Source organism: Aplysia californica, unplaced genomic scaffold (assembly GCF_000002075.1).
Source record: "Aplysia californica isolate F4 #8 unplaced genomic scaffold, AplCal3.0 scaffold00374, whole genome shotgun sequence".
NCBI lineage: Eukaryota > Metazoa > Mollusca > Gastropoda > Aplysiida > Aplysiidae > Aplysia > Aplysia californica.
Window position 1 is genome coordinate 538,350 of NW_004797644.1, and position 20,000 is coordinate 558,349.

Here is a 20,000-nt window from a genome sequence, read left to right on the forward strand (position 1 = left end):
ACTTTTGCTTTTTCATCGATGTGCTTAGTGTAGCGCTCTTTCAGCTCTTCTTTCTGTGAATCAGTCCCGTTCAGAAAAGACATACACAACGAACACTGGTCTTTTTTTGGTCTGTGAAAGGCAATGTTCATGTCATTGAACACCCTTGCGTAGGTGCTGAAGCTCGGCATGTAACCATCATCATTTTCTGCTAGGAACATAGCATACATCTTTGGTAGAGTTAAGTCTGGGTTGAGGTATTCTTTGGAAGTAGACGCCCTGCAGAAATGGGACTCAACTCTCGGGAACCGATCAATATGTTTTGATATCTTTTCCCTGAAGGGACTTGATTCTAGTCTCACGAAGGGGCGTATATGTCTATACGCCTGTTTGTGTGACCGCAGATGAATGAAAAAAGTTTCATTTTCAATCACACGAACAGGCGTATAGACTTATACGCCTGTGCGTGAGACTAGAAGAATGGGACTGTCGGATACGCCTAATTACACAAAACGCACGTCTCTGTAACGATTAGAGCTAGCGATACGCCTCTTCGTGAGAACATAAATCTCGATCTCCGCTTTCATGAACTATGTATAACTCAAAACTTCAAAAATCGCCGATACGCCCCTACGTGAGATGGACGACAAAATGCAAGCCACAAACAGAGCAATCTTTCACAACTATACACATCACAAGCACAAAGTAACTATAGTCTAGTATGCGCATAGGCTAATCGGCGAGACACAGAAGTCTTTTTGTCAAATGCAAAATTTCGCTGTGCATGTGTTTTAAGTACAAAGAACAGATATGTATTTAGGAAAAATTTTGAGCCACACAGAAAATCTGATCTCTCTGTGCATCTTCGCTTTGAGCGAGCTAGACTGCATAAATCTTTCACACACGCCTAAACACATACCACATCTATAGATAGGATCTTTCACTCACTCTCACACACACACACACACCCTACTCATACACACAAAAACACCCCTACCCCTCTCCACACACATACAAACACCCCCCCCTACCTACACCCACCCACCCACACACACACACACACACAAACACACACACACATATACACATACACAAACACCCACCCTGTCCTACAAAACCAACCTAGATTATAAAGCCATCCTGCGGAGCACACACACACACACACACACAAACATCCATCCCACCTTGTCCTACTACAAAAAAACAATCTAGATAATAAATCCGTCCTGCGGAGCGCCCCCGCCGTGGACCTGCTTGTTCTGTAGAGTCTTGTCCTTGAGCTTGGCCTGGAGAAGGATGTGCTCCACCACGCCCGCCCGGATGTCCATCTGCTTGCTCTCGTTCTTCAGCTGATGGATGGACTGCTTGATCCGCACCAGAGGGGCTGGGAGAGGGAGGAAGTTGTTTTTTTTAGTTTTAGTAGAAGTTTTACAGTGCTTGCAACTGCATAAGGTCATAGGATGTTTTAGTAGAGGTGTTACGACGCTCACAACTGCATAAGGTCATATGAGCGTCAGAAGATTAGAGGTGTTACAAGGGAGTAACAAGCATAAAAAAGGAGGACAGATAAAGACGATAGATATTTGATAGGAAAGAAGGAGCAAACCACACCAGAGCATCCGCCAACCACCCACGAGGGAGGAAGAAAGAAGGAGGTCGGTGTATGAGTTACAGAGGAAACAGAAACCCTGATTGTGCAATATATCAGTTTTATTTTTAGTAGACGTTTTACGGCACTCGCAACAGCATAAGGTCATATGAGCGCCAAGTATAAAACATAAAGAAACATTTCGTGAAAGTAAATACAGTATGACACGTATAGTTCGAATTCGTTAGGACCAGCCTTGGTAGTTCGAGGGAAATGTGAAAGACACAAAGGAACTTTCAGTGAAAATAACTAGTTGCTTTAACACTGGTATAATCAGAAACAGATAACAAGCATAAAGTTCCTTTCAACACAGTGAGGTCAGGATAATTAGCTGCAGGACGGACTACGTGCTATGCACGAGAGGGGCTGAGGGAGGGAAGGAGGGACCATCTGGAGTTTGCATTTTAGTTTTAGTAAGAGTTTTACGGCACTTGCAAAACAATAACGTCATACAAGTGCCAAAGAATAGATGTGTTAAAAGAGAGTAACATATACAAAAAAGAAGGAGGAGAAATAAAGATGATAGATGTTTGATAGGAAAAAATCAGAAGACCACACCAGAAGAAACAGAAATCTCAATTGTGTAATACGTTAAGAAACGTTCCCTAAAAATAACTAGTTGCTAGTAACCTTTAACACTGGTATAGTAGGAAACGGATAATAAACATAAAGTTCCTTTCAACACAGTGAGGTCAGGATAATTAGCTGTTGGATGGACCGCTTAATCCGCAAAAGAGGGGCTGGGGGATGGAGGAAGGAGGTTGGTGTGTAAGTTACAGAGAAACAGAAACCTAAATTGTGTAATATACATTAACATTCAGTGAAAGTAAATACAGTACAACACGGATAGCTCCAATTCGCGGGGACCGGCCTTGGTACTTCATATAAGTGCAAAAGATTAGAGATGTTACAAGTGAGTAACAAACATTTTAAAAAGCAGAGATAAGGACGATAGATGTTTGGTAAGAAAGAACAACTCAAGAGCACCCCCCCCCCCCCAACCACACGCTGCACATGATCACACAGTTCCTCAGACTCACCTCCATCCGTCATAGAGCTTCCACGTTCGTCCATTTCCTGTTTCACCTTCTCCAGCTCTTCTGTGATCTGTGGAAAGAACAAGCGATGCTAATCAACAGTAATTTAGTTTTAGTTTTAGTAAGAGTTTTATGGCGCTTGCAACACAAATAGGTTATATTAAGTGCCTGAGATTAGAGGTGTTACAACTGTACCAGAGGGTAGCATACAAAGAAAGGAAGGAGGAGAGATAAAGGACAATCAATGTTTGATAGGAAAGAAGGAGCAAACCACACCAGAGCACCCGCTAACCACCCGCATCAATGGCCATGCACAGATGGGGCTGTACAAGGGTGTGGTGAGTAACAGGCATTAATTCTCCATCACAGCAATCAGCAAAGGTGTCAACAACAAGGATAATGATGATGATGATATGATGATGATGATGATGATGATGATTATGTCAATGTAAACAGCCTCAGTTACAATAACCCACAAGAACTAACAAACTTATTGTTCTCTGGGTTATTTTCCTATCATAAATCTGGTTCACCACTTGAAGTGGCGAGCCATAGGGGAAAGACTAAACACTTTGCGGTCACTTGGCGCAATAATGCGACGGTGAAAATTACCCGTTCTGGTCACCTGGCACAGTTCTGCCCTAGGAAGAAGTCTGTTGCAGTCACTCTCCTGGCTGGGTGACCACATGGGGTATTTTGTACTGCTGGCTGTGTAACTGCACAGTGTTAAGTAAGAAAAGTTCCTCCCATAACTTACCTCGGCAAGAGTCCTTGACCTCTCTGTGACCCCACCACTAGCTTGACGATACTTCTCCTTTGTCTCTGCGAGTGCGTCTTGGACAGATCTGTAAACAACATGAAAGAGTAAATTAGAGGTCTACGGCAACTCCCAAAACTACCGTTATTCCAAACAAAAAGAAAAAAGATGCACTGACGAAAATGTTAGTAGAGGATTAATATAAGTTGAGCTATAAATAATTCCTAAAGGAAAAAAAGAAAAAGATACTTTCTTCTGTCCATAATTAGACAGTCAATTCGAGAACGAGGAAGAAGAAGAAGACAGTCAACAGATACAATTCATTTTTTTATTCTTACTACAATATTATTATAATGTGGGTGGTTGGCGGTGTTCCAATGAGCGGAATTCCGCCTTTAGGCGAACAATTTTCAGCCCTCTTTAGCGATTGTCCAGCATTCACATCCAAAAAGAAGGGTCGACTATACATAGCATTTCAGAACACATAAACAGAGAGAAAAAAAACAACTGGCATCCCTGAAAAGCGCCTTCACCTGAAGTTCATGAGCAAATGTTCCAGCTGGGAGTTGATGTACTTCTCTCGGCTTGCGATCTTCTCCAGGGTGCGAGAGATCTCGTCCTGCAGCTTGTCCAGGTGTGACCGGCTGTCGGTCAGCGAGGTCTCTATCCCCTCGTGGTGCTGGTGCATCTGCTCCAGGTGGACTCGCCAGTCCTGTGGGTGGGGAGAGAGAGTGGAATTTGTACTTTATGACAATGTGGAACTTTCATTTTATTGACAATGTGGAACTTTCATATCATGACATAGAAAGGGAGACAGAATGTGGAACTTTCATATTATGACAATCTGAAACTTTCATGTTATGACAATGTGGAGCTTTCAGATTATGACATTGTGGAACTTGCATTTTATGAGCATCTGGAATTTACATTTTATGACATAGCAAAGGGGGCACAAAGTGGAATTTACATTTAATGACAACGCATAGGGGACCCAATGTGGAATTTACATTTTATGACATAGCATAGGGGACAATGTGGAATTTATATTTTATGACAACACAGAGGGGACACAATGTGGAATTTACATTTTATGACATAGCATTGGGGACACAATGTGGAATTTACATTTTATGACATATAGCAAGGAGATGGTAAAACATCTTTTTTTATGCCCAATAAGCATAAAAGAATCAAAACTGTTGTTTGTTTCCTTGTTCTTACATAACTTCCAAGTCGTAAGCTCTCACCTTATTGTCCGTCCTGATGGTGACCTTGAGCTGTGGCATGACCCTCTCGACCTCCAGTCTCCAGTCGGCGGCATCAGTCGTTGACTCAAGGATTTCCTCAGGCTTGCTGGACTCAAAGTTTTGCTGCAGAAAAGAAAAATAAAAAGTATTGAAAGTGAAAGGGCATTATATATCGATGATGTCTTGCTCTTACTATGAAACTGGAAACCCCTAACATCACAAGACGAGACAGGCAGAGAAATCAAGAAGTAAGAGCAGTTATCGACATTGAATCCTGCCTGCATTACATATATAAAGACAGAGAATAAAATGGTTTGGCCACCTGTTACAAATGTCACCTGGCCAGCCAGCCTCGAGAGCCTACAACACGAAGCACTCAGGCTATAAAGGAAGAGGAAGGCCACCCTAAAGGTGGATCGAGGGTGCCAAAGAAACCCAGAGAAAACATAATATCACAACTGAAAGAGCTGCTGGGCTGGCCTACCATAGAAAACTGCATCTCCCCTCGACGCTTAACGGCAACAGAGGATGAAAAAGTAAAAGTAAAGTAAGTATGCAACTGGAAGAAAATGATCCCCATTTTTTTTTCACTCTAGAACAACTGCCAGCCTTGCCAACTTCTTCAAAACTCAATCAGGGACACCCAACGTAATAACATCAGATTGCGTCGAACACAACTGCATTAACCCTTTGGCCATGTCTGGAAGCTGGCAGTATCCGGTAGTTGAGGTCCGTAGCCATGGCAGGACATTACTGCCGTCCAATGCAAAGTTATTATTGTATTATGGTACGGACCGAATAAAAAAAAAAGTACGAGCTAACAAGGCTTTAATTTGACCCAGAAGTCAAAGATAAATAAATTCTATGTCTGGGTAACGCTTTATTCATCAGTTTGACTCAAAAAAAGCGTTTTTAAAAACAATATGTCGGGTCACATTTCACAAACACAAGAAAATTACGTGAAAATGTGATTTTAAATTTCATGGTTAAAGAATTATGTGGGACTTGTCTTAGTGCAGCGGCAGACATCCTCCTCTCACTGTTTACCACGATCTGGAATGAGAGCAAGTTCCCAAATGATTGGAAAGCAGGACACCTTGTGAAGCTTCCAAAAAAGGGGGATCTCAGCAACTGCAGCAACTACAGAGGGATCACTCTTCTCTCAATACCAGGTAAGGTCTTCAACAGAATAATTCTGGAGAGAATCAAGACAGGAACGAATCCAAGACTACGGGATGAACAGGCTGGTTTCCGAAAAATTCGCTCAACGACCGACCAGATTGCCACGCTGAGGATTATGGTGGAACAGTCCCAGGAGTGGAACTGATTGTCAACTTCCTTGACTATGAGAAGGCCTTTGACAGTATAGACCGAGCGACACTATGGAAGATAATGAGACACCACGGAATCCCACAGAAGTTGGTGAACCTCATCAAGAACATGTACGAAGGGAAACGTTGCAGGGTTGTACATGATGGCCAGCTCACTGACAGCTTTGACATCAAGACTGGTGTGAGACAGGGATGCTTATATCACCGTTCCTCTTCATATTGGCAGTCGACTGGCTGATGAAGGAAACCACCAGAGGACACAGAAATGGTATACAGTGGACACCATGGACACAGTTGGACGATCTGGATTTTGCAGACGACTTGGCGTTTCTGTCACACACCCAGGAACAGATGTAAGCAAAGACTTCAGTATTAAACAGCCTATCGGAGTCTGTTGGATTGAGGATCCACCCCGGAAAGTCAAAGGTCCTAAGGACAGATGCACAACGAAAGGAGCAGGTCACAATAGAAGGAAAGGTACTAGAAAACGTTGAATCCTTCTGCTATCTTGGGAGTATAATTGACAGAGAGGGAGGAACATGTGCTGAAATAAAGTGCTGCATTGGAAAAGCACAGGCTGCTTTCATATCTTTGGATAAGATTTGGAAGACCAGAGATATCTCACTTCGAACAAAGCTGAGGATTTTCAATTCAAACGTGAAGTCGGTCCTGTTGTATAGATGTGAGACATGGAACGCATCACAGACTTGCATAAAGAGGATCCAGGTTTTCTTGAACAAGTGTCTAAGAATGCTACTGAGGATCAGATGGACAGACAGGGTCACCAATGTGGAAGGGTTAAGGAAAACAAGACAGATCCCAGTCAGAGATGAGGTAGGAAGAAGGCGGTGGCGATGGATTGGACATACTCTCAGGAAGTCAGGCAGCTGCATAACAAAGAAAGCTTTGGATTGGAACCCACAGGGCAAGAGATCAAGGGGAAGACCTCATGGAACCTGGAGAAGAATCACAGAAATCGATGTACAGAAAAGTGGGAAGACATGGAATAACATCAAGAGGCTAGCCCAGGATAGTGAAAGGTGGAAGGTGTTTGTCCGTGGCCTATACCCTGGTGCAGGATGAGAAAGGCAATGATGATGATGACCACCGTCCAATGCGAAATTACTATTGTATTATGGTACAGACTGAATATAAAAAAAGTATGAGCTAGCAAGGCTTTAATTTGACCCAGAAGTCAAAGATAAATAAATTCTATGTCTGGGTGATGCTTTATTGATCAGTTTGACTCAAAAAAAGCATTTTTTAAAACATAATATGTCGGGTCACATTTCACAAACACAAGAAAATTACCCAGAAACGTGATTTTAAATTTCATGGTTAAAGAATTATGTGGGACAGGTCTTAGTGCAGTGTATGTGATAAGGTTCTCAAATTCCCGATGGTTGAATCCGGGACAGTTCTGGGAAATCCGGGACAGTTAGCAAGCCTGTATAAGCTTTCCGATTTGCTACTGGTCACAATCTTCATCAAACTGAATGCATCAGATCGTAACCTAAAAAAAACTAATATGTCCGATTTTGGAGGATTTCATCAAATAATGCCAAAATCATAGTCCATAAAGGCAAATCTGGCTACCCTCAAATATCTCAAACCATCTCACATGGTGGGATTTGATGAAACTTTCAGCAGTGTGCCCTGGGTACAAGATACCAGAATCAGAAGACAGATACAGTAAAAAAAATTATTGAAAAAAACAAAAAACAAAAAAACAAACCATGAGCAAGCTGCCTGTCACTGACCTTGTTCAGGTTGAGTCTCTTCATTCCCTCCAAGTCCATCATAGGCTCATCATCATCAGCGTCTTCCACGTCAGAATTTTGCTGTGAACACAGACAACTATCCTAAACACCAAAAGCAAAACACATGTTGTGTTTTTTGATCAGCAGAGTTTGTTTAGTTATACTTTTAGTAAGAGTTTTACAGCGCTCGCAACTACATACGGTCATATGAGCGCACGAAACAAGTCGGTTCCATTCACAACAGTCCATCACTCAACCTTATTTTCGTCAAAATTTTTATTAAAATGTTAAAATGCTAAAAATTCAAGGTAAAAAAGCAGAGTATGTGGCACATACCCCATTTTCAAAAGTCAAAAATAATAATGTAGGTAGGAATAGAAAACATACTGAAAAATAACTAAAACCTTATAACGTAGAGTGCATAAGCAGCTCTGAAGAAGGAGAAAGTTAAGATCAACTAAAAATAATGATAATAATAATAATAATAAAAATAATAATAATAATAATAATGTACGGCATTTATAATACACAGGGAGGGCGGTTGGTGGGTGCTCTAGTGTGGTCAGCTCCTTCTTTCCAATTAAACATCTACCACCTTTATCTTTCCTCATTCTTTTTTGTGTATGTTGCTGTCTTGTCACAATTCTAATCTTCAGAACTTATATGACCCTGTTGCATTGCAAGTGCTGTAAAACACTAATTAATAATAATAATAATAATAATTTTGAAAATGCATTTATATAGCGCATTTCCACACAAAAGTGCTAAATGCACTGTACAATAATACAAAACACATATGCAGCACACAGCCCCTATAGTAATCCTCTTTTTCTCTCTCACTCTGCCTCTGTCTCTCTCTAATTAAAACAAAGTGCACAGGCTCTGAGCTCTTAACTAAACAAAAGAGAAAAGAGAATAATTCCTCCTCGGACTCACTCCTATGGCCATGGTCTTCTCTATCTCATTGAGGGTTAGCTCTGAGTCGTCCTCCACAATGTTTTCCTCGTCCATCTCCTCTTCCGGGTACTGAGGTCTGCCAGGGGAAAAAAATTAGGAGGTCATCAATTTATGTGAGGCGTGCCGACAAAATCAGTTACTTCTCGCAATCCACATAAGGAGATATTGGCTAAAAAATTGACACTTGGGTCAAATTGGTAGATTTGTTTTATCATGCCATATTCTTTATCTTTAACACTTTCCATCCATGCAGCGCAACACTTATCCCCATGGACCAGGATACAGATGCGGAACACCCCGGTCTCATGCGCCCTGAGAACACAGATCCACAGTGTTGTAAATAAAACAACATTCTATTTCCGAGGTAAAGAAAGAGACCTCACTCACTTTTTCCAGTGAAAGTTGGTGCTTTTAAGCGCCTCGTCGGCCAGTCGATCCAAGATGTAGATGCAGTGCTCTCCCCAGCCTTGCTTCAGCTTCGAGGGTGGGAAGTCTATGGCATGACCCTGGAGCATACACACATACACATTATGAAGTTTGATTGATTGAAAACATATGTGTCACGACGCTGTGGAATCAGGTGCTTGTCAATTTTTAGGCATATGGAGCTATTGGTATCATCTAAAAGCCTGTTCATTTGCCTTGCTTTGAATGATAAAAAGATCGTTTTAACTGGAATATAAGTCGAGATTAATTTTGCGATTAAAGGAGGAAGAGGTCACTGGATTCAGAGGTAAAATTAGCGAGAAAATGGCTGCCAAAGTTTGGAGATTTCCATTGCTAGAGAGTCCTTGAAAACAGAAAATTTACAGTTTTTGACCCTTTAATAAACATTTTTCTGTAAAATCCATATAGAAATGAGTTTTTAAATAGACATATAAGGATGTTGAGCCAAAAAAACAAATATCTGATAAAAATTGCCAAACCAGCAGAAAATGCTAGTTTCTTTGATTTCAGTATTTTGACCAGTGCCCGATTTTACCACGATGCCTCACATATGACAATGACAATCTTTATATTCATCTGACAGGGAGAAATGTGTCTTGGTGCGGCATTATGGTGAAATCAGGCGCTCGTCAAAATTGTGAAATCTACAAAATCAACATTTTTTTCTATCTGTCGGGCAATCTTTATAAAATGTTTGTTTTTGTTTCAACACCTTTTATGCTCATTTAAAAACATACTGTTTCACTGATCTTACTTTTGTCACTTAATGTTAATCAAATAAGAACACTACAGCCTTGGACATCACCCAACGTTGGTGGCCATTTTCTTACTATTTTTACCTCTAACACCAGGTTACCTCCATCTCCTTCATTGGCAAACATCTCCACTTATATTTTGGATATGTGTGTATTTTTTGGGGCCAAAATTAAGGCAAATGAACAGGCTTTAAAATTATACCACAAACTCCATATATTCCCCAACACCAACGAGCCCCTAAGTCAATTCCTCCATGTCATAACACACTTTACACTTTAAACATCACAGTTGAGATCACTGCTACAACCAAGCTTGTCAGGTCCAACAGAGACTGTGTGGGACATTATTTGTTCGATTTTGTAAAGTGTTTTATGGCGCTCGCAATTGCATAAGGTCATATGAGCACGCGGGAAACACCTAATATTTTCAGTTGGTAGGAAATTTTGAAATTTGCCCGGGTGGCGGCCAAAGCCTACTCATCGATTTTAGACTACCAAGGGATCTTTAACGTGCGCAACTTGCACACGGGCCCTCCGAGATTTTTCGCCCTTGTCCGAGAAGGCTAGGTGTAGATCTTTCCAACCAGAAGATCAGGGGTGTGGCAGAAAGACAGAAGTAAGGAGGAGCCAAGGAGTAGCAGTAGAAAGGCTGCAGAAAGAGTCAGGAGCCCAGAGGAGGGGGCAAAGGAGGTGGCAAAGGAGGTGAGGGAGTGGGAGCAGAAAGTGGAAATGAAAGCAGACAACAGAACATTGCTAGAGAGCAGGAAAGGAGGTGAAAGGAGACAATTTTAGAGAAGAAAATGTTTCGGTCGCTACCCAGATTCGAACCCGGGATCTTTGAATGAGAGGCCAACACCTTAACCTCTAGGCCACGAGAGCCCCCCCCAAATATCTTTGGGACATTATGTCCTTACAGAGATATGATGGAATCTGATAACATAAAATATTTTCTTAGTGGCAAAAAAAATTCAGGTGTTCTGTGTTCATGGTGAACAGCTTTACTATTATACAAAGATTCAAGTAATCCTTCTCACAAAACAGGATTCATCATGTAAAGATGAATAAAGAGTAAGATTAATTTTTAAAACTGATATCACAAAGTTAAAAAAACAACTCAGCAACTAAAACTAAGAAGTAACTAAAAAAAACACAGAGCAATTTGCATTCATGAGAACAAATCTGTAAAACCTGATAAGAATTGTCGAAATTGTAAACTTATTTGAAATTTTAAATATTGTATTTTGATTTCAAAAGTTATGATGTAGCATAGAAAAAAGAAATCCAATAGTAGTACTCACATATTTCCGCACTTCATCCAGGATACTTGAAATTGTTGCATTTGGATCATCATACTGGAATAGAAGAATGAGAAAAGCAATCTTAAAGACATGCAATTGAAACAATAACATTCCACACTGACCACAAAAAGAGAATCACAATCAGTGACAGTCCACCACCACCAACCACTGTTATAATGGCAAAGAATTTAGAAAAAGCCGTATTTATATAAGATTAAAAAGGCAAAGAGATTGTTTCATTTCAAGTTTAATTAATAAGAACAAAGAAAAGTATAATCTTTCCACTTTTAACCCAAAAATTAAGAAAAATATAGTTACACACTTGCTCTTACTGCCACCAGAATTAACCAACCACCTGTACAAAAGGCCTCTTCCACCCCCCTCCCCCCACCTCCCTTTTCCATTATTTTTTTAACTTTATAATAACACATAAGATAAGCTCACCTCTTGTGGTTGTTCAAACTGGCGTCCTGCTTTCCTCAACAACCATGCTGCTAGTGACGTGAACATGTAGAATTGTTCACCAGGATTTGTCTGGATAGCAAAGTAATGTCTGCAAAAAGACAGCAAAATATATATATATACACAGTGGAACCTGTGCAAGACGGCCACCCATTGTCAAGGAGAAAAATGGCCGTATAAGACAGGTGGCCGTCTTAGGCAGGACTGATCCTTCCTTTCTGAGGTCCCAACCGAAGGTAGCCGCATTGTTGTAGTTTTTGTTGTTGTTTTCGCTGGCTTTTTCCCCTTTTTTTCTTTTGTTGCTGCTTTTGTGCAAGGTTGACAATAAAACGAAATGTGTCAGACAGGGAGGACCGGGTGCTATTGCAAAACAAACACATGGGTCGCCACCACTCGGAGAACGAGCGACGCTTCTGTCACAAGTTCACGTTGACGTCCATTGTTACTTTGTTACAGACTGGGTAAACAGTGACCACTCATCTCACTTTCGATCTGTGTATGAGTTCTGGGCGGGGCTTACGGCTTTTGAGGGATCACACGCTTACCTCACCAGCAGCTGGAAATTGGTAGCTATTGGTCAACAGAGGAAGGGGCCTACGCAACATGATCGGTTGGAGGGACTACCTAACAACAACGACAGGTGATTGAATTATGACGGCTCGCCCGCAACGCCAGGGGCCAATGCACAATTTATGACAAAAAGTAATGGAGTCACTAAGGTGGCCGTCTAAGACAGGTGTTATTGCTTAGTGTGATAGGGGTTGTGTGTTAAAATATGGTGGCCGCGGCCGCATTGGACAGGTGCCCGTTTTACACAGTTAAATTATATAGAAAAAACGCAAGGGGGGAAATGGAAAGTGGCCGTTTGTACAGGTGGCCGTCAGGGCAGGTTCGACTGTATATATATATATACATATGTGTATATATATATATATATATATATATATATATAGAGAGAGAGAGAGAGAGAGAGAGCATTGCCCATCCCGCAAATTTCTGGAGAGAGGGGGAGAGAGAGAGAGAGAGAGAGAGAGAGAGAGAGAGAGAGAGAGGGAGAGAGAGAGAGAGAGAGAGAGAGAGAGAGAGAGAGAGAGAGAGAGAGAGAGAGAGAGAGAGAGAGAAAGAAAATATTACACAGGTCAAACAGCACCTGTGTCACAGCTGTTAGTCACTGGTACTGGGTTCCGGAGCACGACTCATTAACCCAAACTCAAAATTATCAGGTTGCTACACCAGTGACCAATAAAGAAAGGGTAAAAGTAAAAAAACATTCATGACAATACTATCTGTGATCCGTATCATGTCCATGTCAAACACATTTTAACTCCTTATCTCCGGCAAGCCGCTCCCATATTCTTTTACGACGACTTCGACATCAAATTACTTTTCGGTTATAGCCGAAAACTGGTCTCTTTTATCGGCAGTTCAATAGATTTAGAACCAAAAAAGGGCCCCGGCTCAGTGGGTTTATCCATCTCGGAGAAAAAGAGTTAGTATAGGTCGAATAAGTTGTCACTGACCAGATATATAGGAGAACCAGCTCTAACAGTCACCTTTCCAAATCACCTGTCTGTACAAATGGTCACTTCCCTTTTTTGTGTTTTTTCTTCTATACTAAACTTGCCCAAAAAAGTTAAGGAACAGCTTGTGTTTTCACCTGTCAAATTTAAACTTTAATATCTCACAAACCCGTTAAGATCAGTCAACCAAACTTGGCACACGCACTAATGACTAGACACAGTTTGCCTGTATGGCAAATGTCCTGTCATCAGCTTCACAGCGACGACGCAGGGCATTCTGAAACACATTCGAAAAGCATGAAAAATGGGCTAGATTTCTCAGACTCAAGAATATTGGCATAGGGACTGTTAGCTAAAACCAAGCTTGGCACGTGCTAAACAGATGTCTTAGCTGTGAATATTGCTCACTTACAACCCTTTATAGGCCACCGTTTTTCAGGAATGTTTCATTACAACACGATAGTCCAAGAACGCTCGCTGCCTGAGGTTGACAATGGACAAGCCCTTACCTAGCTCCAAAATGGCTCCACATTCCCAGTTGTTTCACATCGACTTTGGGTGTCCCCATCAGTCATATAGAGGCTGCAAGAATGATGGCGAGCGACCGGAAGGGTCCAGGACAGACATCGACCAGGGTCGCCCCACTTCACCATCAACCGGTTTATCGTCAGACAGGCCGCGACGTCACGAACCATCATTGCAAACGGCATCGGGGACCAACTGCGGGTGACAGCCAATGTCCACAAGATCGAGGAGATGGTAAGGAACCGTGTCCGTAGAGCCAGGTTCGCTTCTCGTGTCCCTGCCAGGCGCCCAAGGCACACGCCGCCCCACAAAGCAGCTCTCCGGGCGTGGTCTGCTCGCCATTCACAGTGGACACAATGTCGACGGGACCAGCTTGTCTTCTTGGACGAATTCAAATTCAACTTGTTGCACCCAGACAGGCGAGTCCACGTCTGGAGGCGCCGAGGAGAGCTGTTCCACCCTGAGTGCATCCAGCAGGTGGCGCCGTACGGTGGAGGGTCTTTTCTGGTGTAGGGAGGCTTCTCAGCTCACCACAGGACCCCCTGTACAATATACTGGGCAATTTGACCGCGGCAAGGTACAGGGAGGAAGTCCTGCGTCCCCTTGCTGTTCCTCTCCTGCAGCAGATTGGACCCCAAGCTGTACTGCAGGACGACAACGCCACGCCCCATCCTGCATGCATAGTGGGGGACTTCCTGCAGCAGCGAGCTGTCACCGTCATAGACGGACCAGCTTGTAGTCCGGATTTGAACCCAATAGAGAACAATTGGGATCACATTGACCGGTGGATAAGGGACAACCACCCTCTTGCACAAAACTTTCAACAGCTCTTGGGTTGCCTCGTCCAGGAGTGACAGAACCTAAAGCAACAAGTTCTCCGAAGGCATGTCCTGTCCATGCGTCGGCGCTGTGCCGAGTGTTTGATCAGACGGAGAGGCCACATCCACTATTGACAATGTTCATGAAGAACTATGGCTGTTCAGACTTTTGAAATCCGACCTGTGTGACTTTAACTCATTTTACATGAACTTCTCGTTGTCGTTGAAATCTGAAATTGTATACTCTTTATCTAGAGAGTCGAAAGCATCTTTTTTTTTTAAATTAATAAATTCGGTTAAACTGTTCTTCGGTTATCATTCTTTGAATTTTTGTTCCTTGACTTTTTTGTGCGAGTTTATCATGACATGGTCCAAAATGCCCACCTGTCTACGACAACTACTTTTTTCCTCCACAATGGGTGGTCCTTCTGGACAATTTCGACTGTATTCATACAAACAATAAAAAACTAAAGGTAGTAAGTATATTTTCAAAAGACAAGAAGACTTTAATTGACATGAGGTGACGGTGCAGGACAGACATATCTTGAGAGATCTATAGACTGTGACCTCTTTACTTATGCGGAGGTGACGAAGGCTTATATGATGAGGATAATATCCCGCTTTAAATACTAAAGTAAATCTTATAATAACCCCCCCCCCCCACTAAAATATGGGATTGCAGTTTATTGAGGATCTGTAGGACATAATTTTCCAACAAAATCAAAGTCTTTGACCATAAATACAGGACAAACCAAAATAAAAATCTGGTGAGTAGGTTATTCTATTTTTTTTTCGGTCTCATGCTTGGTTTGGTGCCGGATATAAAATGTAACTTACTTAGAAAAAAAAAGTTTTGTCAACACCAAAGTTTATTATGCTTTAAGAAGAAAAAAAAACATGAAAATGGAAAATTATGGTATTCGATGATGCTGATGCTGAGTAAACTATCAATACAAAATACCTGTTGATAGGCTTGAGGTTCATCTTCCTGGAGAAGTCTTTATCGTAGTCCAGCAGACGCAGCTTGTCCAGCAGTTCTTCCATGATGACAAACGGCATGTAGACAAGACCGGGGCCTCCATCTTCCCCCTCATCGCCGCCTCTCTTCTTGTCCTCTGACATGACTGCAGTGCTTTCTTGACTTCGAATCAACAGGGTTTAGAAAAAATCCCGATGGAATGAAAAACAAAAGCATTTTAAAAATCTACTTCTTCACAACACTGGATATATATTCTAGTTATTTCAAGTTTTTAAAAAAATTAAAATACAACCCCAACTAACATGAGAGACAAAAGATACATCCTGTAAAGGCCTACACATTTTTTGAGGGACAAGCTTTAGGTGAGCGGGATGGGGGGAGAGAGAAAAAGATGGCCAACAAGGTCAGAGAAATTAGCGGGATGGGCAAACTGGTCTGCCCTTGGTTAACTTAGCAATCAGCATAGTATAAGAGCAAAAATGATTTTTTGTTTTTGTTTTAGTAAAAGTATTTTACTGCACTTGCAGATCAATATATGTGAGGCACTGTGGTGTGAAATCAGGTACTGTTCAAAATAAAGAAATCAAATTAACTGGCATTTTTCTGGCCCTTAGGCATTTTTTTTTTTTTTTTGAATTTTCTTCTTTTTTTTTTTTAGCTCAAAACCTTTTTAAAGGCATTTTAAAAACACATTTCTGTATGGATTTTATGCTGAGAAAAAAAAACCCATTAAAGACACAAAAAATGTAAATTTTCAATTTCCAAGTGTGCTCTCTAGCTTTGAAAGTCCCCTAACTTCAGCGGTCATTTTTTTGAAAGTTTTACCCCTGAAACCAGACGACCCCTCTCCTTCAATCGTAAATATCACGATTATCATTCCAGATAGATTAAGGATATTTTTTCCCCCAAAAGCATGACAAATGAACAGGCTTTAAGATATCAAACTCTTATAAATGCCCAAAAATTGATAAGTGCTGAATTCCACCACATCATGACACATGGCCATATGGGTGCCGAAGATTCGAGATTTTATAAGAAAGTAACAAACACAAAAAAGGAGGAAAGAATCTGTAAGTGTTCGGATGAATGATCAGAGAGGTTTAGAAGACCTGACAGCTAGCCAGAGCACCCATCAACCATCTATGCAAATGATTATTGTTGCAGCAGCTTGCCACAGCTAAGGCGAACAGTAGTTGTGCTCAGTGTACAGCACCTCTTATTATCAAACCTTATGGGGTTCCCATTGGCACGATCAGTTCGGTTTGGTTTCAAAGCCAGATAGATAATTGAGGGCGTAAAGCGACCATCATGACACAAACCGATAGCCTGACTCGCAGCCTCAAAAACAAACTTGTTTATTCTCAGGTGACAAATCAGGCTATTTGTTTGCTTTTTAGCAGTAAATAATCCACTGCTAGGCCTGTCACAGTTTCACCAGAGGCCCGTCAGCCTGCAACTTTTCGGGGGGACCCCGGTTCTCCTTCATGGCTAGCGTGACGCCTCAGTCAAAGGCATAATAAAGCCACACCGTACTTCGTTGAACCCAGCAATCCCCTACTTTGTCCAGTTTCCACCTCCCGGGATGTGGACAAAAGGGTAAGCGGCGGATAAAAGTAAAGTAAAGCAAATCAAATGAATGTGGATGATCAAATTGACATTTTAAAAACAAAGAAAAAAATGTCAGTATACTGTAAACTAATTTAGTCGACTACAAAGATGCAACGACTATTTCATTTTTCTATCGAACTGAACTACGCCGGTCGCCATTTTGTTTTGCGCGTAAGTTCTCGCTCGCCTTCTCCCTCTCACTCTCCCCCCCTCCCTCTCTCTCTCACACGCACAGCCTGCAGACAAAATTGCACGCTTTCAACACAAGAGCGCTGGAACATTTTTACTCTAATATCACGGCGAATGCACATCGGGTGAGAATAGCCAAAAGGCTCGTCCTCTCACCCCAGGTGAGAGACCTACACAACTCAGTGACAACTACGCTAATCTCACCCTGGGTGAGATTAGTGAGAATCTAGAGGTGGCCTTCCTCGAAAACCCAAAAATGAAGTGAATTATTATGAACTTCACACTTCTCTGGCCCAGGAAATCTCTTTCAGAGAATGAGAAGTAATTATACCTGAATCGTTACGAGTTAATAGGCCTACAGGGTCTACTGTCTACAGTCTACACTACAGACTACACTTACAGTACAGTCACAGAAAGAATGCCTGCCGGTGACTGCCAGAACAAAGTGAAATGAGAACTGAATAAAATCAAAAACGTAAAAGAAGCAACCCCCAATAAATATTTTTTTAAAACCCATTGAGAAACTTCAGCTCACCTTCAAGCACAAGGGCGTTGAGATATGAAAAACAAAAATAAACATACAATAATATATTTTACTAGGCTACCGCGCGTTTCCACACGGGTCGACTTGTTTGGTAGCCTACAAACAGTGGTTCTTCGCAATGGAATGTTTTCTGAATTTCCGGAAAAGGGGAGGGACTATTGTGGGTGTGTTTGATTATATATATTATTATATATCTTATTTACTATATACTAAGTACCTTTTTGAAACAAAAAAAGCTTTCGAAAGTGTTCAATCTGAATGTATGCTAATTTATGATTGACATTTTTTTTAAAAATAATAAAACTGTTAGGCCCAAGTTCACATCAACAAAGCTCCCCAAGAGTAACCAATGTAATCAACATGGCGGACCTTCCGAAACCACCGAATCAACCGTCCGAGGCCGAACTCAATGACTTCTTGTCGAAAGTTGATGAAATAGGTACGACTAGTATTGTTGAGCTTATTTCGGTGTTTTAGACTGTGACACCTTTTACAAACGAGTGTACACTCAGTTATTTCCGATTACAACCATCGACGGGGGGGGGTTCTCAGATTGTTTACTAAGACTAAGAATCAAAAAGTAGCGTGCCGTAGGCCTACCGACGTAGATCTAGACTAGGTACCCCACAATTTATGTCAGAAAATTCCAGAAGAAACCATGATTCTTGTGCTTGATTTGGTCGACTAAGTACTTTGACTGAGGTTCATAGACATCCTTTGTGTTAAGTTTTAGTAAGGGTTTTACGGCACTTGCAACACAAAAAGGTCATATGAAGTGTCGAAGATAAGAGTGATACAATTAATTGAGTAACAAACACAAAAAAGAAGGAGTGGAGATAAAGAGGATCAGCTATGTTGATTTGCTTTCACATGTTTGGTGAATGTAATTTTTTCCGTCAAAATTTTTTTTTCTCAACAACATATCTAACCCTTTGTAATGCATTCCCTGTTCAAAATTAGGTGCTTTTTCGGTAGTTCCCACCCCCCTTATTTGAGCCTGACCTACATCTAGATCTAGATCTATACTTTTGATTCGCGGTGAGCTAAGATATCAAACCTAACAACTGCAAAACATTAAATTATGGTAAAATTCAGGGGGGCATGCCCCCCTGAAATTTTATTAGGTTAGGGGGGCAAGCCCCCCTGAAACCCCCCTACTCTTGTGGCCCAAACCCGTGAATAAAATTGCGGGGTGGGAACTACCGAAAAAGTGCCCAAAATTGATCCTTGTTTCATATTGGGATGTATTTCCTCATTCAATTTCTTTCAATTTGATTATATCAAATGTTACGTTTTGAGTGATGGTTATGCTTCTATGAAGTTATTTTGTACACCACCTGCATAGCCAAATCGAGAGTAATTGTGTTTAGACCCCCCAAAAAAGCTATGTTCGGAAAGAGCATCCGTTTACCCTTTCAGTAACATCCTGAAGCGGTGGAGCTTGAACTTGAAGAATTTCTCCTATTCATCACAAACAATATATATATTATATCTCTTATATTTTTAGTTATTACTAACATGATAAAATGGACATAATTGAAGAGTAGTAGGCCCTATACATGTCAAATCAGTGGTGTGAGTTTTTGATTAGCAGTTTAAATTAAGGAAACTTGATGGTGAGAAAATTAAGTACCAACAAAGTGGCTGATTTACAAATGCAAAGGAGAGTGGGTGGTTGGTCGGTGCTCTGGTGTGGTTTGCTTCTCCTCTATTAAAAATATGAATCATATACAGGCCAAGAGCGTAATCCATAAATTTCTGAATGCGCAGCTTTATTTTTTAAGCAATATTCCAATTTTTGTTTGAGTTATAATGATATTTATACTGAGTCCGGTTTCATCATTTTGTTGATGCAAGACCACAAGAACTAATTCACTCATTTTTCCCCAAACCCACGCTTTGACAAAGTGAAACTAAATGTTTTTTATTCCAAAATCCTTTCTGAGTTTTTCAATAACAATAAAAAGTAATTATAGATGACGGATCGTGTTAAAACGAAACCATACTGAGGCAAGCTATCACAGCTGATATATATCGGTGACTCATCCGCAAGGGATGTGCTCTCGCGCCGATATATTCAGCGATACATCCGGAAAGAGTTAAGAGCAATGTTTCATTGGGTGGACACATCCTTCGAAC

At 41.3% G+C, this 20,000-nt stretch overlaps 3 protein-coding genes across 3 annotated transcripts in view; 1 reads left to right on the forward strand and 2 right to left on the reverse strand.

Annotated features, from left to right (window-relative positions):
* LOC106012449 overlaps positions 1 to 986 on the reverse strand; it is a gene marked incomplete in the record, with an annotated part of 2,556 nt that extends 1,570 nt beyond the window's left edge. The window contains 1 exon segment of the mRNA XM_013085450.2: positions 1 to 986. Within this exon segment, the coding sequence (XP_012940904.1) occupies positions 1 to 209 (209 nt within the window).
* A 33-nt stretch (positions 987 to 1,019) lies between these two features.
* On the reverse strand, positions 1,020 to 17,992 carry LOC101859582 (intraflagellar transport protein 57 homolog). Its single transcript, XM_005103486.3, has 12 exons — positions 17,853 to 17,992; positions 15,503 to 15,682; positions 11,661 to 11,769; positions 11,217 to 11,270; positions 9,104 to 9,222; positions 8,696 to 8,792; positions 7,760 to 7,840; positions 4,669 to 4,791; positions 3,955 to 4,133; positions 3,422 to 3,509; positions 2,668 to 2,734; positions 1,020 to 1,363 (listed from the first exon to the last, which is right to left on the reverse strand). The coding sequence occupies exons 2-12, from the start codon at positions 15,661 to 15,663 to the stop codon at positions 1,188 to 1,190; spliced, it is 1,254 nt and encodes a 417-aa protein (XP_005103543.1). The 5' UTR covers positions 15,664 to 15,682; positions 17,853 to 17,992; the 3' UTR covers positions 1,020 to 1,187.
* Positions 17,993 to 18,188: 196 nt separating this feature from the next.
* The window catches only part of LOC101860753 (tetratricopeptide repeat protein 12), a gene marked incomplete in the record, with an annotated part of 34,221 nt that continues 32,409 nt past the window's right edge, over positions 18,189 to 20,000 (forward strand). Inside the window, 1 exon segment of the mRNA XM_013085448.2 lies at positions 18,189 to 18,300. Coding sequence (XP_012940902.1) covers positions 18,222 to 18,300 — 79 coding nt within the window.